At 44.6% G+C, this 14187-nt stretch overlaps 1 protein-coding gene across 2 annotated transcripts in view; it reads right to left on the minus strand.

Annotated features, from left to right (window-relative positions):
* Window positions 1–14187, minus strand: part of CLPB (ClpB family mitochondrial disaggregase) — a 159162-nt gene that overhangs the window by 39972 nt on the left and 105003 nt on the right. For both annotated transcript variants that reach the window (XM_070425556.1, XM_070425555.1), the window contains exon 6: window positions 7335–7432. In XM_070425556.1, the coding sequence (XP_070281657.1) occupies window positions 7335–7432 (98 nt within the window). The remainder of the gene's footprint in view (window positions 1–7334; window positions 7433–14187) is intronic.

Genomic DNA, 14187 nt, shown 5'->3' on the forward strand with positions numbered 1-14187 from the left:
AAAGGACACATTCCTGGAGAGGAAGACTGGGCACAGAGCAGGCATCAGTCCCATCAAACTTGGTCATCACTACCATCAGTATCTCGGATTCCATTCTCCTCTCTTCCAGACCATCCTCCTGTTGCTGCCAGAGCAATAGGAACATGTAAATCGGGTCATATCACTCCTCTGCAAATAGCTGGGTTGATCCAGAGACAAGACTGGTAAGAGAAGGTTAAAAGGGGCAAGTGAGAAAATGAGTTGTGTTCTTCTCAGTGCATCAAACCAAGAGGCACCTGATAGTCTGTATCCTATAACTGGTGATGTTAACTTTGATCACTTGGTGTGGCTGGTGCCAGGTTTCTCTTTTATCATTTTTCCCTTTGTAATTAATAAGTATCTTGTGCGGTAAAAATCTGAGGCAATGTAAATATTCTGTTATTCCTCAAACTTCCATTCACTAGGTTTAGCATCCATTGGTGATCTTGCCTGACTTGGGACCAGCTGTTCTAATCCTTTCAGCCCTATGAAGTTCAGAGGATTTCATCCCTCAAAAAAAAAAAAAAAAAAAAAAAAAAAAAAAAAAAAAAAGAGGTAAAGTAAATTAAAGCAAGGTTCCACTGGTAGTAAATAATAGAGACAGAACACTAACCATTGTAGCCTGACTCCAGCTCCTGCACTTTCATCCTGGAGATAAGACCTGTTCCCTGCCTTCAGGGAGTTCAGAGTCTATTCAGGGAAATGAGACTTAAAACACAAATTTCCTACCTCTACTTTTAACACAGGACTTCCTAATGAATTTATTGAAAACAAACACCAGACGGTATTCTTGCCAAAAATGCATAATCTGAATTGAATTATAAGGAAACCTTAGACAAACCCTAATTGAGGGACAGCCTACAAAATAATCGGTTTGTACTTGTAAGAATATCAGATGACTGAGGAACTGTTCCAGATCAAAGAAGACTAAAGAGACATTGACAACTGAATCCAACTTGGGACCCAGGATTTTCTTTTCTTTACATATGTTTTTATTGATTTTGGAGAGATAGAAACATCAATGAGAGAGAAACATCGACTGGCTGCTTCCTCTATGCCCCCTACTGGGGATTGAGCCTGCAACCCAGGCATGTGCCCAGATCAGGAATTGAACTGGTGACCTCTCGGTTCATGGTCAACACTCAACCACTGAGCCATACCAGCGAGGCGAATTTTCTTTTCTTGTAAAGAGAATTATTGGAACAACTGGAGAAATCTGAATAATATCTGTAGATTAGTTGGGATCAATATAATGCTCTGATTCTGAGGCTTGTACTGAGGTTATGTAAGAAAATGTACTTGTTTTTTTGAAAATTCATATAAGTATTTAAGGATAAAGGGGCATAAAATGTATTATTTACTCTCAAATGATTCAGAAAAGAGATATAGCTCTCTCTATATATTTATGCATATTTAAGTAATAAAGCAAGTGTAATAAATGTTAATGATTGGTAATCTGCATGAAGTGTTATAGTAAGTCATTGTACTCTTTTTTGAAATCATGTAAAAATAAAAGAAAAAGAGCCCAGTATAATTTTACCCTTGGGGAATGGGGAGTACTGGAAGGGAGTAGAAAGTGAGCTTCTGGGCACAGAGCAGGCATCAGTCCCATCAAACTTGGTCATCTCCTGGCACTATTATCCTTAGTGTAATAGTTTATTTCTTGACTATTACACTAATATTATGTGTACCTTATACAAGTATATTTCAATAAAAAGTTTTTAAGAAGTTAAAAACAAAGGAAGGACAAAGCCTGTCCCCATAAAGCAAAGCACTGTCTGGCCCATAGTAAACCTGTAATGAAGGTCAGATAGTGTTTTCATCCCCACAGGACTAAGCACAGGGCCAGGCACCAGCACTCAAAATGAGATGTGTAGCAGGGAGCAAGCTGGAAAAGGAAGGAAGAAATCCCTTTTCACCCTAAACCAGAAGGAACATAACCCTCCTACCCTCCTGCATACCTCACCCCTTCCCTCCTGGAAAGCTTTCTTCAGCTCTGATGGGAGCACCCAGGCTCGAAGCCTTGAATGGGGGGCCCAGGGGAGCATTGCATCCCAAGCTACCCCTGAAGCAAATGAAAAAATATAGACATAGGAAATGTGCTTGTGCTTCTGTCACTGGGATATGCAAATAAAATATATATGATAGGTCTATCTGCCTAATATTCCTGCCAATTCATTCTCTGGGTGTGATTAAAATGAGCAATAAATTCCTCGTGAGTCTCGGTGGAGTGAGGATCTGGGAGTAGAGATGCGGGCTGGCACCAGCACGTCCCCCTCAGCTGAATATTCATCATGGAATAGCTCCCCATATTTTTGTTTTATCTGCCATCATGTGCACAGAGATATATTTCTACCTCTCCTTCGTCACTTAGTTAAGACATGAAAATGGTCTACGCTTTAAGTATTAAACTCTCCATCTAGTGCAGGGGTGGGGAACCTTTTTTCTCCCAAGGGCCATTTGGATATTTAAACATCATTTGCGGGCCATACAAAATTATTAACTTAAAAATCAGCCTGCTGTATTTGGTCAAACATTTAATTAACTCACCCCTAATGCCTTGGCAGGGCCAGACCAAATGATTTTGCAGGCTGGACATTCCCCACCCCTGATCTAGTGAGATCACAGGCTACCTTCTCTTGAAGCCTGACATGCTCATTCTGCCTGGAGGAGACCCATGCTTTCTTGGAGCCCCACAAAATCTGTGTAGATCCCTCCCCTAAGGCACAAGTCAGTCTGTGGGTATTAGAGCTGGGAGTACCCTCCTCTACCTATGCTCCTCTCTCACATGGCCCACTCAGGGGACAGGAGCTGGGCTTCATCTACCTCTGGATCTTCTTGGGGGTCCCAAGGAGGCCGAGAGAACTGAGTAAACTAATAGTGAGGAGTAATTCATTTGGGCCAATTAAGGTAACAGAAATTTTAGATAAGCAACACCTTTTGAAAGGCAGAATAAAAAAAAAACAGGCTAATGGATAATTTTAAAATAGGAAAGTCATCAAGAAATAACATTAAGTGAAAAAAGCAGATCCCAAATGAGGAACTAGATCATAACTCAAACACCTTGAGCGTCAAGCAGAAAATATACGTATTTGACAGACAAGCACATACAATAGGCAATGGGAAGGCCTGTGGCTAGAGAGTCCACACTCCAACCTCTACAGCAGTGGTTCTCAACCTTCTGGCCCTTTAAATGCAGTTCCTCATGTTGTGACCCAACCATAAAATTATTTTCGTTGCTACTTCATAACTGTAATGTTGCTACTGTTATGAATCGTAGTGTAAATATCTGATATGCAGGATGGTCTCAGGTGACCCCTGTGAAAGGGTCATTCGACCACCAAAGGGGCCGCGACCCACAGGTTGAGAACCACTGCTCTAAAGCATTACATTGACATTTAAAAAAATTCTAGCTGGCAAAATAAAATATGGCTGCCAATTTGAGATCCTTGGTATATACAAAAAGTCCACCTATATAAATATATATAGGTATGGTCCAGAAAAGGTAAATATAGTATCATAAGAGGAAATCTCTTATTTATATTTCAATAGTTATTTATAACAACTTGATTTTCTCTAAGTCACCTGCTTGCTTTCTTTCAGCTTCAGTTTCCCATCTGTAAAATGGAATAATAAGAGCTGCTTCATATGTTTGTTATAGGGTTAGAAAAAATATATATTAGAGCACCTGGCATAGTGCCTGGATACATTGATAAATGGTACTCACTATTATTAAAAATAATTTAAAATATTAATAGTGGTTACAAATAGGTAGAAGGACTAGAATGCTTTTAATTGAAATTTAGCTAGTTGACATCTCTTCCAGGAGGCCTCCCTTGGTCTCCCAGGCAGGATCAGAGGCCACCTCTGGGTTTTCAGTGGTGTCATGGTTCGCTTGCCTGTCTCCTTGTCAGACTGTGAGCTCCTTTAGTGTTTCACCATCTGTCTTCTTCCCACATAGCTCAGAGCGTGGCATGCAGATGTCACTTATAAATATGTACCAAATTATTTAATTCTCTTATTTTACCTTTCTAATTTTCTATGATGGGACAGATAGCTTTTATAATTACACATTTTCTGTAAGGAGCCCATATTTGACTACACAGTGGTAGGTGAAGGTGGAAGAGGCCGAGCTGGGTGGCAGAGGATACTGGATGGATAGAAGTGGAGTAAGATAAGGTCAGAGTGGTGGTAACTCATGTTTAGACAAAGAGCCAGGAGATGCGGTCTCAGTCTGGAGCCTCAGCAAGCTCTAGGCCTGAATCATTACGTTACAAACATAGGGCCTGAACTCAGGAGCAGATGCTGCTCTCTTACTGGCAGAGGGAGACAGAACCCAGGTCTAACGTAGTGCTCTTCCCCAGAAACTCTGCCTCACAATTTTGAAGAGGTAGTTTTTGCAGCTTGCAGGAAAAAAACAGAGCAGAAAGAATGGGTGACCACATAGATGCTAAGCAACTGAGAGAAAGACAATGATGCCGACATCCAGGGAGAGCTGAGGGTTAGTTCAGCTGGTTAGGATCTGATGGGAGAGCAGAGCAATCAGGTGGAAATGTCGAGCGGACAGCTAGACATTCCAGATGTAGGAAGTCCAGACCGGATGAAGGGATCAAGTACAGAGAGGTGACAAAAAACAGTCTTCCAGTTGAGAGGCTGCAGAAGCCGAGGGCTGGCTCTAAATGGTTGTCTAGCCTCTACCGGGCAGCTCTGTTAGGGAGCTCCTCTTTGCAGCTGCCACCCACTAAGCTTGGCTCTGTCCTAGCTTTGCTGCTGAATGAATCTCCTCCCTTCCCACCCACAGCCATTCCTGTGCCTAAGTGCAATCTGTCCTCAGGGTCAGATGACCCTATTGCCTTCAGCCTTTTTTTCAGGCAGTTCCTCTCACCCCCTTACTGCTCTCCTTACAGAGATTCTAAGAACTCAGTCTACTCAGAAGGTAGTGTTTGCAGTTGCTCTCTGTGGTCCAGAAGGGTCTGATTGGCAGAGCAATGGAACTGCCATTTGTTAACTGCCTTGTGGCCAACATCAAGCCATTTCTTGGGCAGCCAAATTCTGTTAAGAGTGCCTCAGCAGCTCTAATCCGTCCACATAATGCTGGCACCAAGAGGCCCATTCTCTTGCCTTACATGACCAGAACAGAGCCTGACCTATATCACATCACCTGACAAATAATTTGTATTCTTAGCCAAGTGCAGTGCTTGCTCTCAGGGGACAATAATTAGGCCTGAAAGGGGAAATTATGACTGGGACGTAGTCCCCAAGGTTATCTGAAACATGCTTAGGGATTTCCTTAAGGCACACGGGAAAGCTGACCTGACTTCAGGGGCTGCTCCTGGGGGTAGGAAATCTGAACAAAGGGAGGGAAGCATTTGCTCTATGGAATTTTTGCTCTTTGCTGGTCCCAAGTGCCCCTTGGAATGTGCCGTGAAAGCCAGTCCACCTTCCTAACTCCTCTCATTCTCTGGAGGGAACATTGCAAGATGGTTACTAAGGATTCCAAGGAGACAAGCTGTGGTTAATGCTGGTTACCAAGTATTTCCAGTTCTCCCCCTTCTAGGCACATGGTAAGTTCACTCTTGTCTCCTTGTGATTGGGCAGGAACATGGGATTAGTATGTCCAGTGAGTTGTGAGTGGAAGTGGAGGGTCTTATTTCCAGACTGTGCATTTAGCTGCAGTGCAAGATCTTCCAGAAAATTCTTTTCCCATGCAATCAGCATCGTTCCACAGGATGGATGCTCTGCACTCGGGTCCCTGAGTGCCTGTAATGAGCACAGCACACACTCCCTCCCCGCTCTCCTCCCGACCCGCAATGAACATGCTGTGTGAGGCAAAAATAAATCTTTGTTCTTTTAGACAACTGAAATTTGGGGTGTATGTTACAACAGCATAATATGTTTATCCTGACTGGCAGACAGACAATCGTATATTGAATGGAACTTTAGAAACAATTTATTGCAATGTTTTCATTTCACAGAGGTAAACCAAGTGAGGGCAAGTGCTAGCCCAAGGTCACCCAGTCAGTAAGTGATGGAGCTGGGATCACAGCCTACATCCTGTCTCAGTGCAGTGACCTAAGTGCTTTTTCTCAAGGCAGAGAGTATTTGCCACTAGGTGGGACCTGCTACACTGAATCATCTCAGGGCACTCTGCCAACAAGAGACTCCATGATGCTGGAAAGAGCATAAGACAGGGTCAGGAACCAGGTCTTCCAGTTCCAGTCCTGTCACTAAACTTACTTTGTCCAAGTCTATTAATTTCAGTTTTGATGCTAACTTACTCTGGGACCAAAGGCAAGCCACATCACACCCCTGGGCTCCAATTTCTCTAGAAGTAAAATGAGTCATTTGATTTCAGAGATTTAAAATGTTTGCCCCACAGCAGAGCTTCCAAGGAGGCTGCTCAGGAGGGGAGGGATAGGCCAGGAAAGGAATAGGTTTGCCTCTCCTTCAACCAGAATAGCTCCATTTTCCTCTGACTATTTGGTTTGGCTTTGGTATGAGTTCCCATCACTGGACTTGATGATTTCTGAGGTCCCTGCCAACTCTGAGATTTGTGATTCCAGTTCTTGGATTGTGCCAAGTAGTTCCTGAGCTACAGCTTAGTGGTGGGAAGAGTCTTTATTTAAAAAAAAAATATATATTTTATTGATTTTTTTACAGAGAGGAAGGGAGAGGGACAGAGAGTCAGAAACATTGATGAGAGAGAAACATCGATCAGCTGCCTCCTGCACACCCCCCACTGGGGATGTGCCCGCAACCCAGGTACATGCCCTTGACCGGAATCGAACCTGGGACCTTTCAGTCCGCAGGCCGACGCTCTATCCACTGAGTCAAACCGGTTACGGCTGGGAAGAATCTTTAGGGAGTTAGAAAGTTTGGGTGAGAGGATGAAATTAAGATGAAGGTTTGTAGGGAGGTCTCAGACTGTATATGGTTCTCTGGAGTGTGTGTGAAGAGGAGGGTCAGAGAATGGTTCTAGAGGAGCGGTAAGGAGAGGATCGCCTGATGAGACTATAGAGTACATGAGGCCTGGGCTGAAGAGTTTGTCTCACTAGCTCCCCTCCTATGAAGAGGAACGAGGAGGTCCATCATCTCAGAAATTAAATTTGATGGTTAATCCTCAGAAGCAAAAAGTGGCTCAGGCTTCTTCCTGGTTACAACAGGAACAGTTTCCTATTCTTAATGAGACTAGGGGTTGGATTTGTTTTCAACAGACAATAATCACCTAAGGAAGTGTGAAGCCTGACATAGTTTAATGAGTGAAAGATTAAATGCCTCAGAGTGCCCACAGGCCTTCTCCTTTCTCTGAGACTTACCTTGGCCTCAGAAGTCCTTAGAAGCTTCATCACTTCTCCTTCTCGGGCATAGTCCAAGGGTGTGTGTCCCATTTCATTCCTCTGTAGGGGGTTGGCTCCTGGCAGGAGGAGGAGAAAGAGGTTGTCAGAGGCAGTCAGAGGCTCTGTGAGCAATCAGTGGGATTGGACCCTGATTTCATTGTCAGGAATGCCTGTGGAAATGTAGAGCAACAAAAACTTAAGACACTGTAGAATGGTGGGAAGAACATGTCAAGTTCCTCTGAGAGGAGAGTTCTTAGCCCTCTCTGATACAGAGGTCAGAGTATTGGGGCTCCCATGTGTACAGAAACATACTACACACACTACTACACATACAGATGTGTTACACGCACACAGGTGTGCTGTGCACATACAAATACACCAGCTGACTATGCCAATAGATGTACCAAACATATAGATTACTTTACCCCAATGGCCTTAGTCATTAAAATACTCCCATTATGTCCTAGTTGGGTAGCTCAGCTGGTTAGAGTATCGTCCTGATAGACCAAGGTTGTGGGTTCGATCCCTGGTCAGGGTACATATGAAGAAGCAACCAATGAATGCATAAATAAGTGGAACAAAACAATGTTTCTCTCTAAAAAATCAATAAATAAAATACTCCTGTTATCCAACACATTCATATACAGATGAATATTCATTCACAAAAATCATGTAAAAGGGTTCCTTTCTAAAGCACAGAATGTCCCCCAAAACAATTAAAAGGCTCCCTTCTTTCTGCTCTCTGACCCCCCTTTCTTTAACGTTTTACTTTTTAGGTTGTATTTATTTTATATTTTATTGATTTTTAGAGAGAGGAAGGGAGAAGGATAAAGAGATAGAAACCTTGATGAGATGCCCAAGCTGGTTTGGCTCAGTAAATAGAGAATCAGGCTGCGGACTGAAGGGTCCCAGGTTTGATTCCGGTTAAGGGCACCTAGGTTGCAGGCTCGATCCCTGCCCCTGGTCAGAGTGCATGCAGGAGGCAGCTAATCGATGTCTCTTCCCACATCGAGGTATCTCTCTCTCTGTCTCCTCCCTCCCTCCCACTCCCTAAAATCAATGGGAAAATCCTCAGGTGAGGATTTTTTTTTTAAAAAAAAGAAACTTTGATGAGATGAGAAACATCACCGATCCCCACTGGGGATGGAGCCTGAAACCCGGGCATGTGCCCTGACTGGAAATCGAACCAATGACATCTTGGTTCCTGGGTCGATGCTCAACAGGTGAGCCACACCAGCTGGTGGGCCTCTCTCTCTCTTAATGCTCTTTTCTCTCTGGCATTTCCTGCCTGCCAGAGTCAGCAGAGTCCTCTGGAAGGGTGTGGCCATCCCCAGCAACCTGGCTATGCCAGCCCAGGTTCAGTTTGAGACTCTTACCAATACTAGCTGTTGGTGAGTGTGTGCTTATAGGCAAACTTCCCTCCAATCATTAGTTCCTGTGATTTGAAGACAAAGAACCTTAAGTATGACAAAAAGAAGCTGCTTGCCTGGGGCCATCCATCTACTTTCTCCCTCTTTTAAGTGCCAGCAGATGTTGAACCTGTATACAGTGTTTACTGTGTGCAAGGCTTGGCAGTTATGGAGGAAAGGCTACTCCACCCCCAGGCTGTCAGAAGCTCTTTTCCAAAGCCCAGGTCTGAGCACCTTACTCTCCTCTTCAAAAACTGTCCATTTCATTCAATTTGGCAAACTTTAAATGAGTGGGGCTTGGGGACACAGAAGAATCACTGGCCCTGCTCCAAAGGCACTCCTCTCAAGGCAGGAAGAGAGAAACATGAGAAGAAAGCTGTGCCTTGAGCACAGCAGATGGTTAAGAACTATGTGTTAAATGGAACATTCCTTGATCTTTCTTGGTAGGGAAGTGTTGTCTAAGAAGTAAAGAAAGGTTAAGACGCAGTCTCTGCCATAAGAATGTAACTGGCTGGCTGGGGACACTAAATACCCAGGTAAGGTTAACAGTGTGTACTGCCACTGTTTGTTAAAAATCATCCTTTCTCAATCCCAGACTGTGGAAACATTTATATCATAATATAAAACCATTCCTATGGAAGGTCTCTGCTTCTTAAAAACCTATGTACTTATTAGCAACAGCAAACATTTATTAAGCATTTACATGTGACTGTCTGCCTGGGCTGCAGAGGAAGAGGTGTAGGAGGAAGAGGGGAAAGGGGCAGAGTGCAGGAAGTAGGATCCAGGCCAAGGAAACTTATTATCAATAACACAATTAATACTTTTATACACAATCCTATTTTCTAATAGGAATTTGTTACAGAATATTCATAATTTTAAACTGATATAATTCACATACCTTTTTAAAGTATACAATTCAGTGATTTGAAATATATTTACGAAGTTGTAAAACCATTACCATTATCTAATTCCAGATCATTTTCATTATCTCAAAAATAAACCTTGTAATCATTATCAAAGGCTATCCCCTTCTCCCCATCCCCCTCAACCCCAACAACCACTGTCTACTGTCTCTATAGGTTTGCCCATACTTGATCTTTCATATAAATAGAATCATACAATGTGTGGCCTCTGTGTCTGGTTTCTTTCACTTAGCATAATGTTTTCAAGGTCCATCCATGTTGTAGCATGTATTACTCATGCTACCACATGAATGTAGTATGTACTCCATTCCTTTTTATACCTGAATAATATTCCACTGTGTGTATGTACCACATTTTGCTTATCCATTCACTAGCCAATGGACATCTGGGTTGTTTCCCCCTTTTAGCCATGATGAATGCTGCTATGAACATCTGTGTACAAAGTCTTTACATGGGTCTTTTGGATATATATCTAGAAGTGGTGACAATAGCCGCTGGTATTTACTAAGCACTTACTGTATGCCAGGCACTATGCTCTGCACTTTATATATATATTATATCATTTAATCCTAACAACCATCCTGAGGGTTAGAAATTAAAATGCTAAAGACATAGAAACTGGGTACAGAGAACTGAAATAAGGTCACAAAGTTGGTTATTTCCTTAGACCAGGAGTCAAACCCACCCCAGAATTTTTTTTTAACTCCAATTCTCCACACTGCCATCTGGGCGGCCAGGACACATCCCTGCTGAAAAATCCTTCAGTGGCTTTTCACTGCTTACAGGATAAAGTACAGCCTTCCTAGTGAGGAAAGTGTTTTCGGCAGCCTCAAGGGGAGCTCTGTCACTAGATATGGGCTGGAGTGGAAGGGTGATGAGGGAGAGACCGAGAAGAAAAACACAAGAGGGGCAAAGAGAAGAGAAATGGAAGAGAAGAAAAAAACAGGAAAGAGAAGGGGCGAGGGAAAGAAAGACAAGGGGAGAGAGGAAGACAGTGGGAGAACTGAGGGTGAGATTAACCGCTTCAAACAAGTGCTGTCAGTGATCTATATTTGCTTACAGAATGAAAAATGTGAGCCATAAACATTGGCCACTGAGTAATTTCTAGTAGGAGCGGTGTCACTTCTCCTAAAGAATGAGATGGGGACAGGTAGGACATCCCTGCACCTGGGCCGCTGGCACAGAGATGCCTTTAAAGTGGTGCTGGGCCTGTCCCTAGACCAGGAAGCTCTCACCCAGGCTCCACCCCAGCCACTTCCGAGGGGAGAAGCCAGTAGAGTTTCCCCAAGGTTCTGGAGCCTCAGGGTAGCGCGTCTGCTCCCACTTTAGGAAGGCTGAGGCAGGGGCACCATGGATAATGTCCATCTAATATTAGCCCCCAGCCCCCACACCCTTGCTCTGATGCTCTGACTTGACTAATTGCTGTAATAATTGATAGAACCTGACTTCTACAACTGATCGATTTCACCTTCACGACCAACGGCCACAAACCATTACACTCCAATAAATAACCACGTTGGGCCTCACCCGCCTGCCCTCTCCGGGGGCATCAGGATGGCCCGTGCCCTGGCCTGACCTCCCCTTGCCTCCCACCCAGGGCCTCTCCAAGCTGAGCAGCTGGTCTAGAGGGTCAGGCCTCTGGGAGCAAGTGAGAGGGCTGGATGGAGGTGGGGAGTGCTAATCGCAGGCCATCCGTCACCTCCCACTGGCTGTCTGGGGTTGGGGCCAACACCTGGAGCACCCCAGGCAGTCTAGTGCAGGACCCCTCCCCTCCCCTCTCTGCTCTAGATTAGTGTGTCCCAGCTTATAATATTTGATAAATAGCAGACTGGCTTCTTGGCAGCACTGCTGCGGCTGCGCTGCCCGCTACAGCTGAGGAAGGTCACTCATTGGGGAAATATGTTTCTGTCAGTGGTATTGAAAAAAGTTTAGTGGAGTGACAGGCCTCAATTTTTCAAATTTTATTAACTCCATCCTCTTAACCATTTGTCTTGAATTCCTTCAGATTCTGGGGGATCTGTCAATAGGGCTTGAGCCAGAAAGGTAGGGTGTGGTGTGGGTGCTCATGGGTCCTGGCTGGTAGGGTGACTGGTTTGGGTCTCATCACCCAGGGCAGGGTAAGGCAGTGGAAATCATGTGAGTGAGAGAGAAGGCCTGGCCCGCTGGGGCCCAGCAAGCCCAGTGCTATTCTCTGGCACAGCGCCTGCCTTTGATTTGACACAATCACAGACTTCCCAAGAGGAAAAAGACATTAATAGTGAGCTCTCCCAGCTCCCTAAGAAGTGACTCCCCTCTATTACATCCAGAACAGGTGGTCACCTGGCTTCCCTGAATGTGCCCAGAACCAAGTTCCAAGCTCATGGCCCTTCAAGGAGTTTCTCCACTAAACTAAGGGTATATCCTTTTCATATGAGCCCTAACCTCTCTCTACAGCCCCACTCCCACCTTGGTCTTCCTGTAAATACCTGTTCATTTTTTAAGACCCAGTTAGGTTTCTCCTCCAGGAAAGTTTCCTTGTCTTCCTACTACTCCAGGTTTGGTACCATCCTTTGTGCTTCCATGGGCCCTTCTGCTTTTATCTTTTTTTTTTTTTTTTTTAAATATATTTTATTGATTTTTCACAGAGAGGAAGGGAGAGAGATAGAGAGAGTTAGAAACATTGATGAGTGAGAAACATCAATCAGCTGCCTCCTGCACATCCCCCACCGGGGATATGCCCGCAACCCAGGTACATGCCCTTGACCAGAATCGAACCCGAGACCTCTCAGTCCGCAGGCCGACGCTCTATCCACTGAGCCAAACCGGTTTCGGCCTTCTGCTTCTATCTTACTGCACTAATCATGCTGTATTAAAATTGTCTGTCTGCAACCAAGACTTGGAGCTCTCAGAAGCTAGGGACCATGTCTGATCCACTGCTTATCCTTGCTACCCAACACATAACAGGATTCAGTAACATTTAACAAACCAATGGACTTTTTATAGGTGTTATCTTCTGAGGCCACACACAACATGGCTGTTCTTTCTGCCCCAGAAGAGCCTTCTGACTGCAAGTGTGTGACCATGCCAAAATCCCCAGTCTCTTTACTGGTCCTAGATACCTCTCTGCCTGGGTGGCAGATTAGGTCAGGTTAGAGTCCAGCTGTGGGCAAACTACGGGCTGCGGGCCGGATCCGGCCCGTTTGAAATGAATAAAACTAAAAAAAAAAAAAAAAAACCTAAAAAAAAAAAAGCCGTATCCTTTTATGTAATGATGTTTACTTTGAATTTATATTAGTTCATACAAACACTCCATCCAAGCTTTTGTTCCGGCCCTCCGGTCCAGTTTAAGAACCCATTGTAGCCCTCAAGTCAAAAAGTTTGCCCACCCCTGGGTTAGACTCTAACATTCTTGATGCTCTGTGGGTGGGAAATGGTTGGAGAAAGAGACCCACTTGCCCTTCCTGGCAAGAGTGGTGAAATTGGCGGGGGAGGGGGCGGGGGGGGGGGGTGTGTGTGAGGGGCGGGGAGGGGGCGGCCAAGGGTGAAGAGGAAGGTTTCACATCTTCTCAGTGCTAAGCTGGGGGCAGGGTGGGAGAGGAGGCCTGCTACTCCCTCCTCCCTTGACACTACCCTGTCCAGGCCCTCTGTCTACCTCTGTGAATATCAAAGATGATAATCTGTACAAGAGGGCTTTAAAAACACACATAACAGAAACTGCCTTATATCTTAGGCTATTATTATCAATAATATTGACATGCTCACCCCCCACAGCTTTGTCAGCTCCTTCCCGACTCTGTCCTCCCACCCCACAGTTCTAATGCAGTTTCCATGACTCAACTGCCCCTACATGCAGCTGGCTCCCAGCCCTATAAAAGAAGACTGGGCAGGGAGCCGGAGGGGGTAGGGTCACTACTCCCTGGCTGTGTGATCTAGGGTACTTGCTTCTCTTCTTGGTGGTAATGATTGCTGCCCTACCCACCTTTAGGGGTTTTCTTTGGACTGAATAAGATAAAAAGCTCAAAAGTGATTGAAAAAAAGGATCATATGGGCTGTACAATGTCCTTTGTAATCATCCACTCTCCCTTTCTATTTTGACTGCTAGCTCCTTTACCACCTTCATCCTGATTTTCACTATTTCAACAATCTGCTTACTATCTCCAATTAGATGTTTTTATTGAATATAAGGGAAATCTTTCCTATGATTAGAGGTGCAGGGCGAGCTATTCTTTTTGGTTGTGAGCTCTCATCAAGGAAGCAGTCAGAGTCAATAACCCATCACATCAGAGAAGCCACGCACCTGCCCTGTCCCCACACTGTTGTTTGGGCTACCCCTCATGCCTGGAACCCCATCCCCTGTCTCCTCATTACGTATTCTTCAAGGGCCCCTCTCTGAGAAGCCTCCCCCATGCCTTCAGCTCAGTGTTCTACATCTGTCCCTGGGCTCCTGTTGTCCTTTCTGTTACTTCCCTTTCCTGGGAATTCATCCCAGTTCACAGTTAGTCTATATGTTAGCTCCTCAGG

This window comes from Myotis yumanensis, unplaced genomic scaffold (assembly GCF_028538775.1).
Source record: "Myotis yumanensis isolate MYYU_CA2020_CCGP unplaced genomic scaffold, mMyoYum1.0.hap1 SCAF_10, whole genome shotgun sequence".
Lineage (NCBI taxonomy): Eukaryota > Metazoa > Chordata > Mammalia > Chiroptera > Vespertilionidae > Myotis > Myotis yumanensis.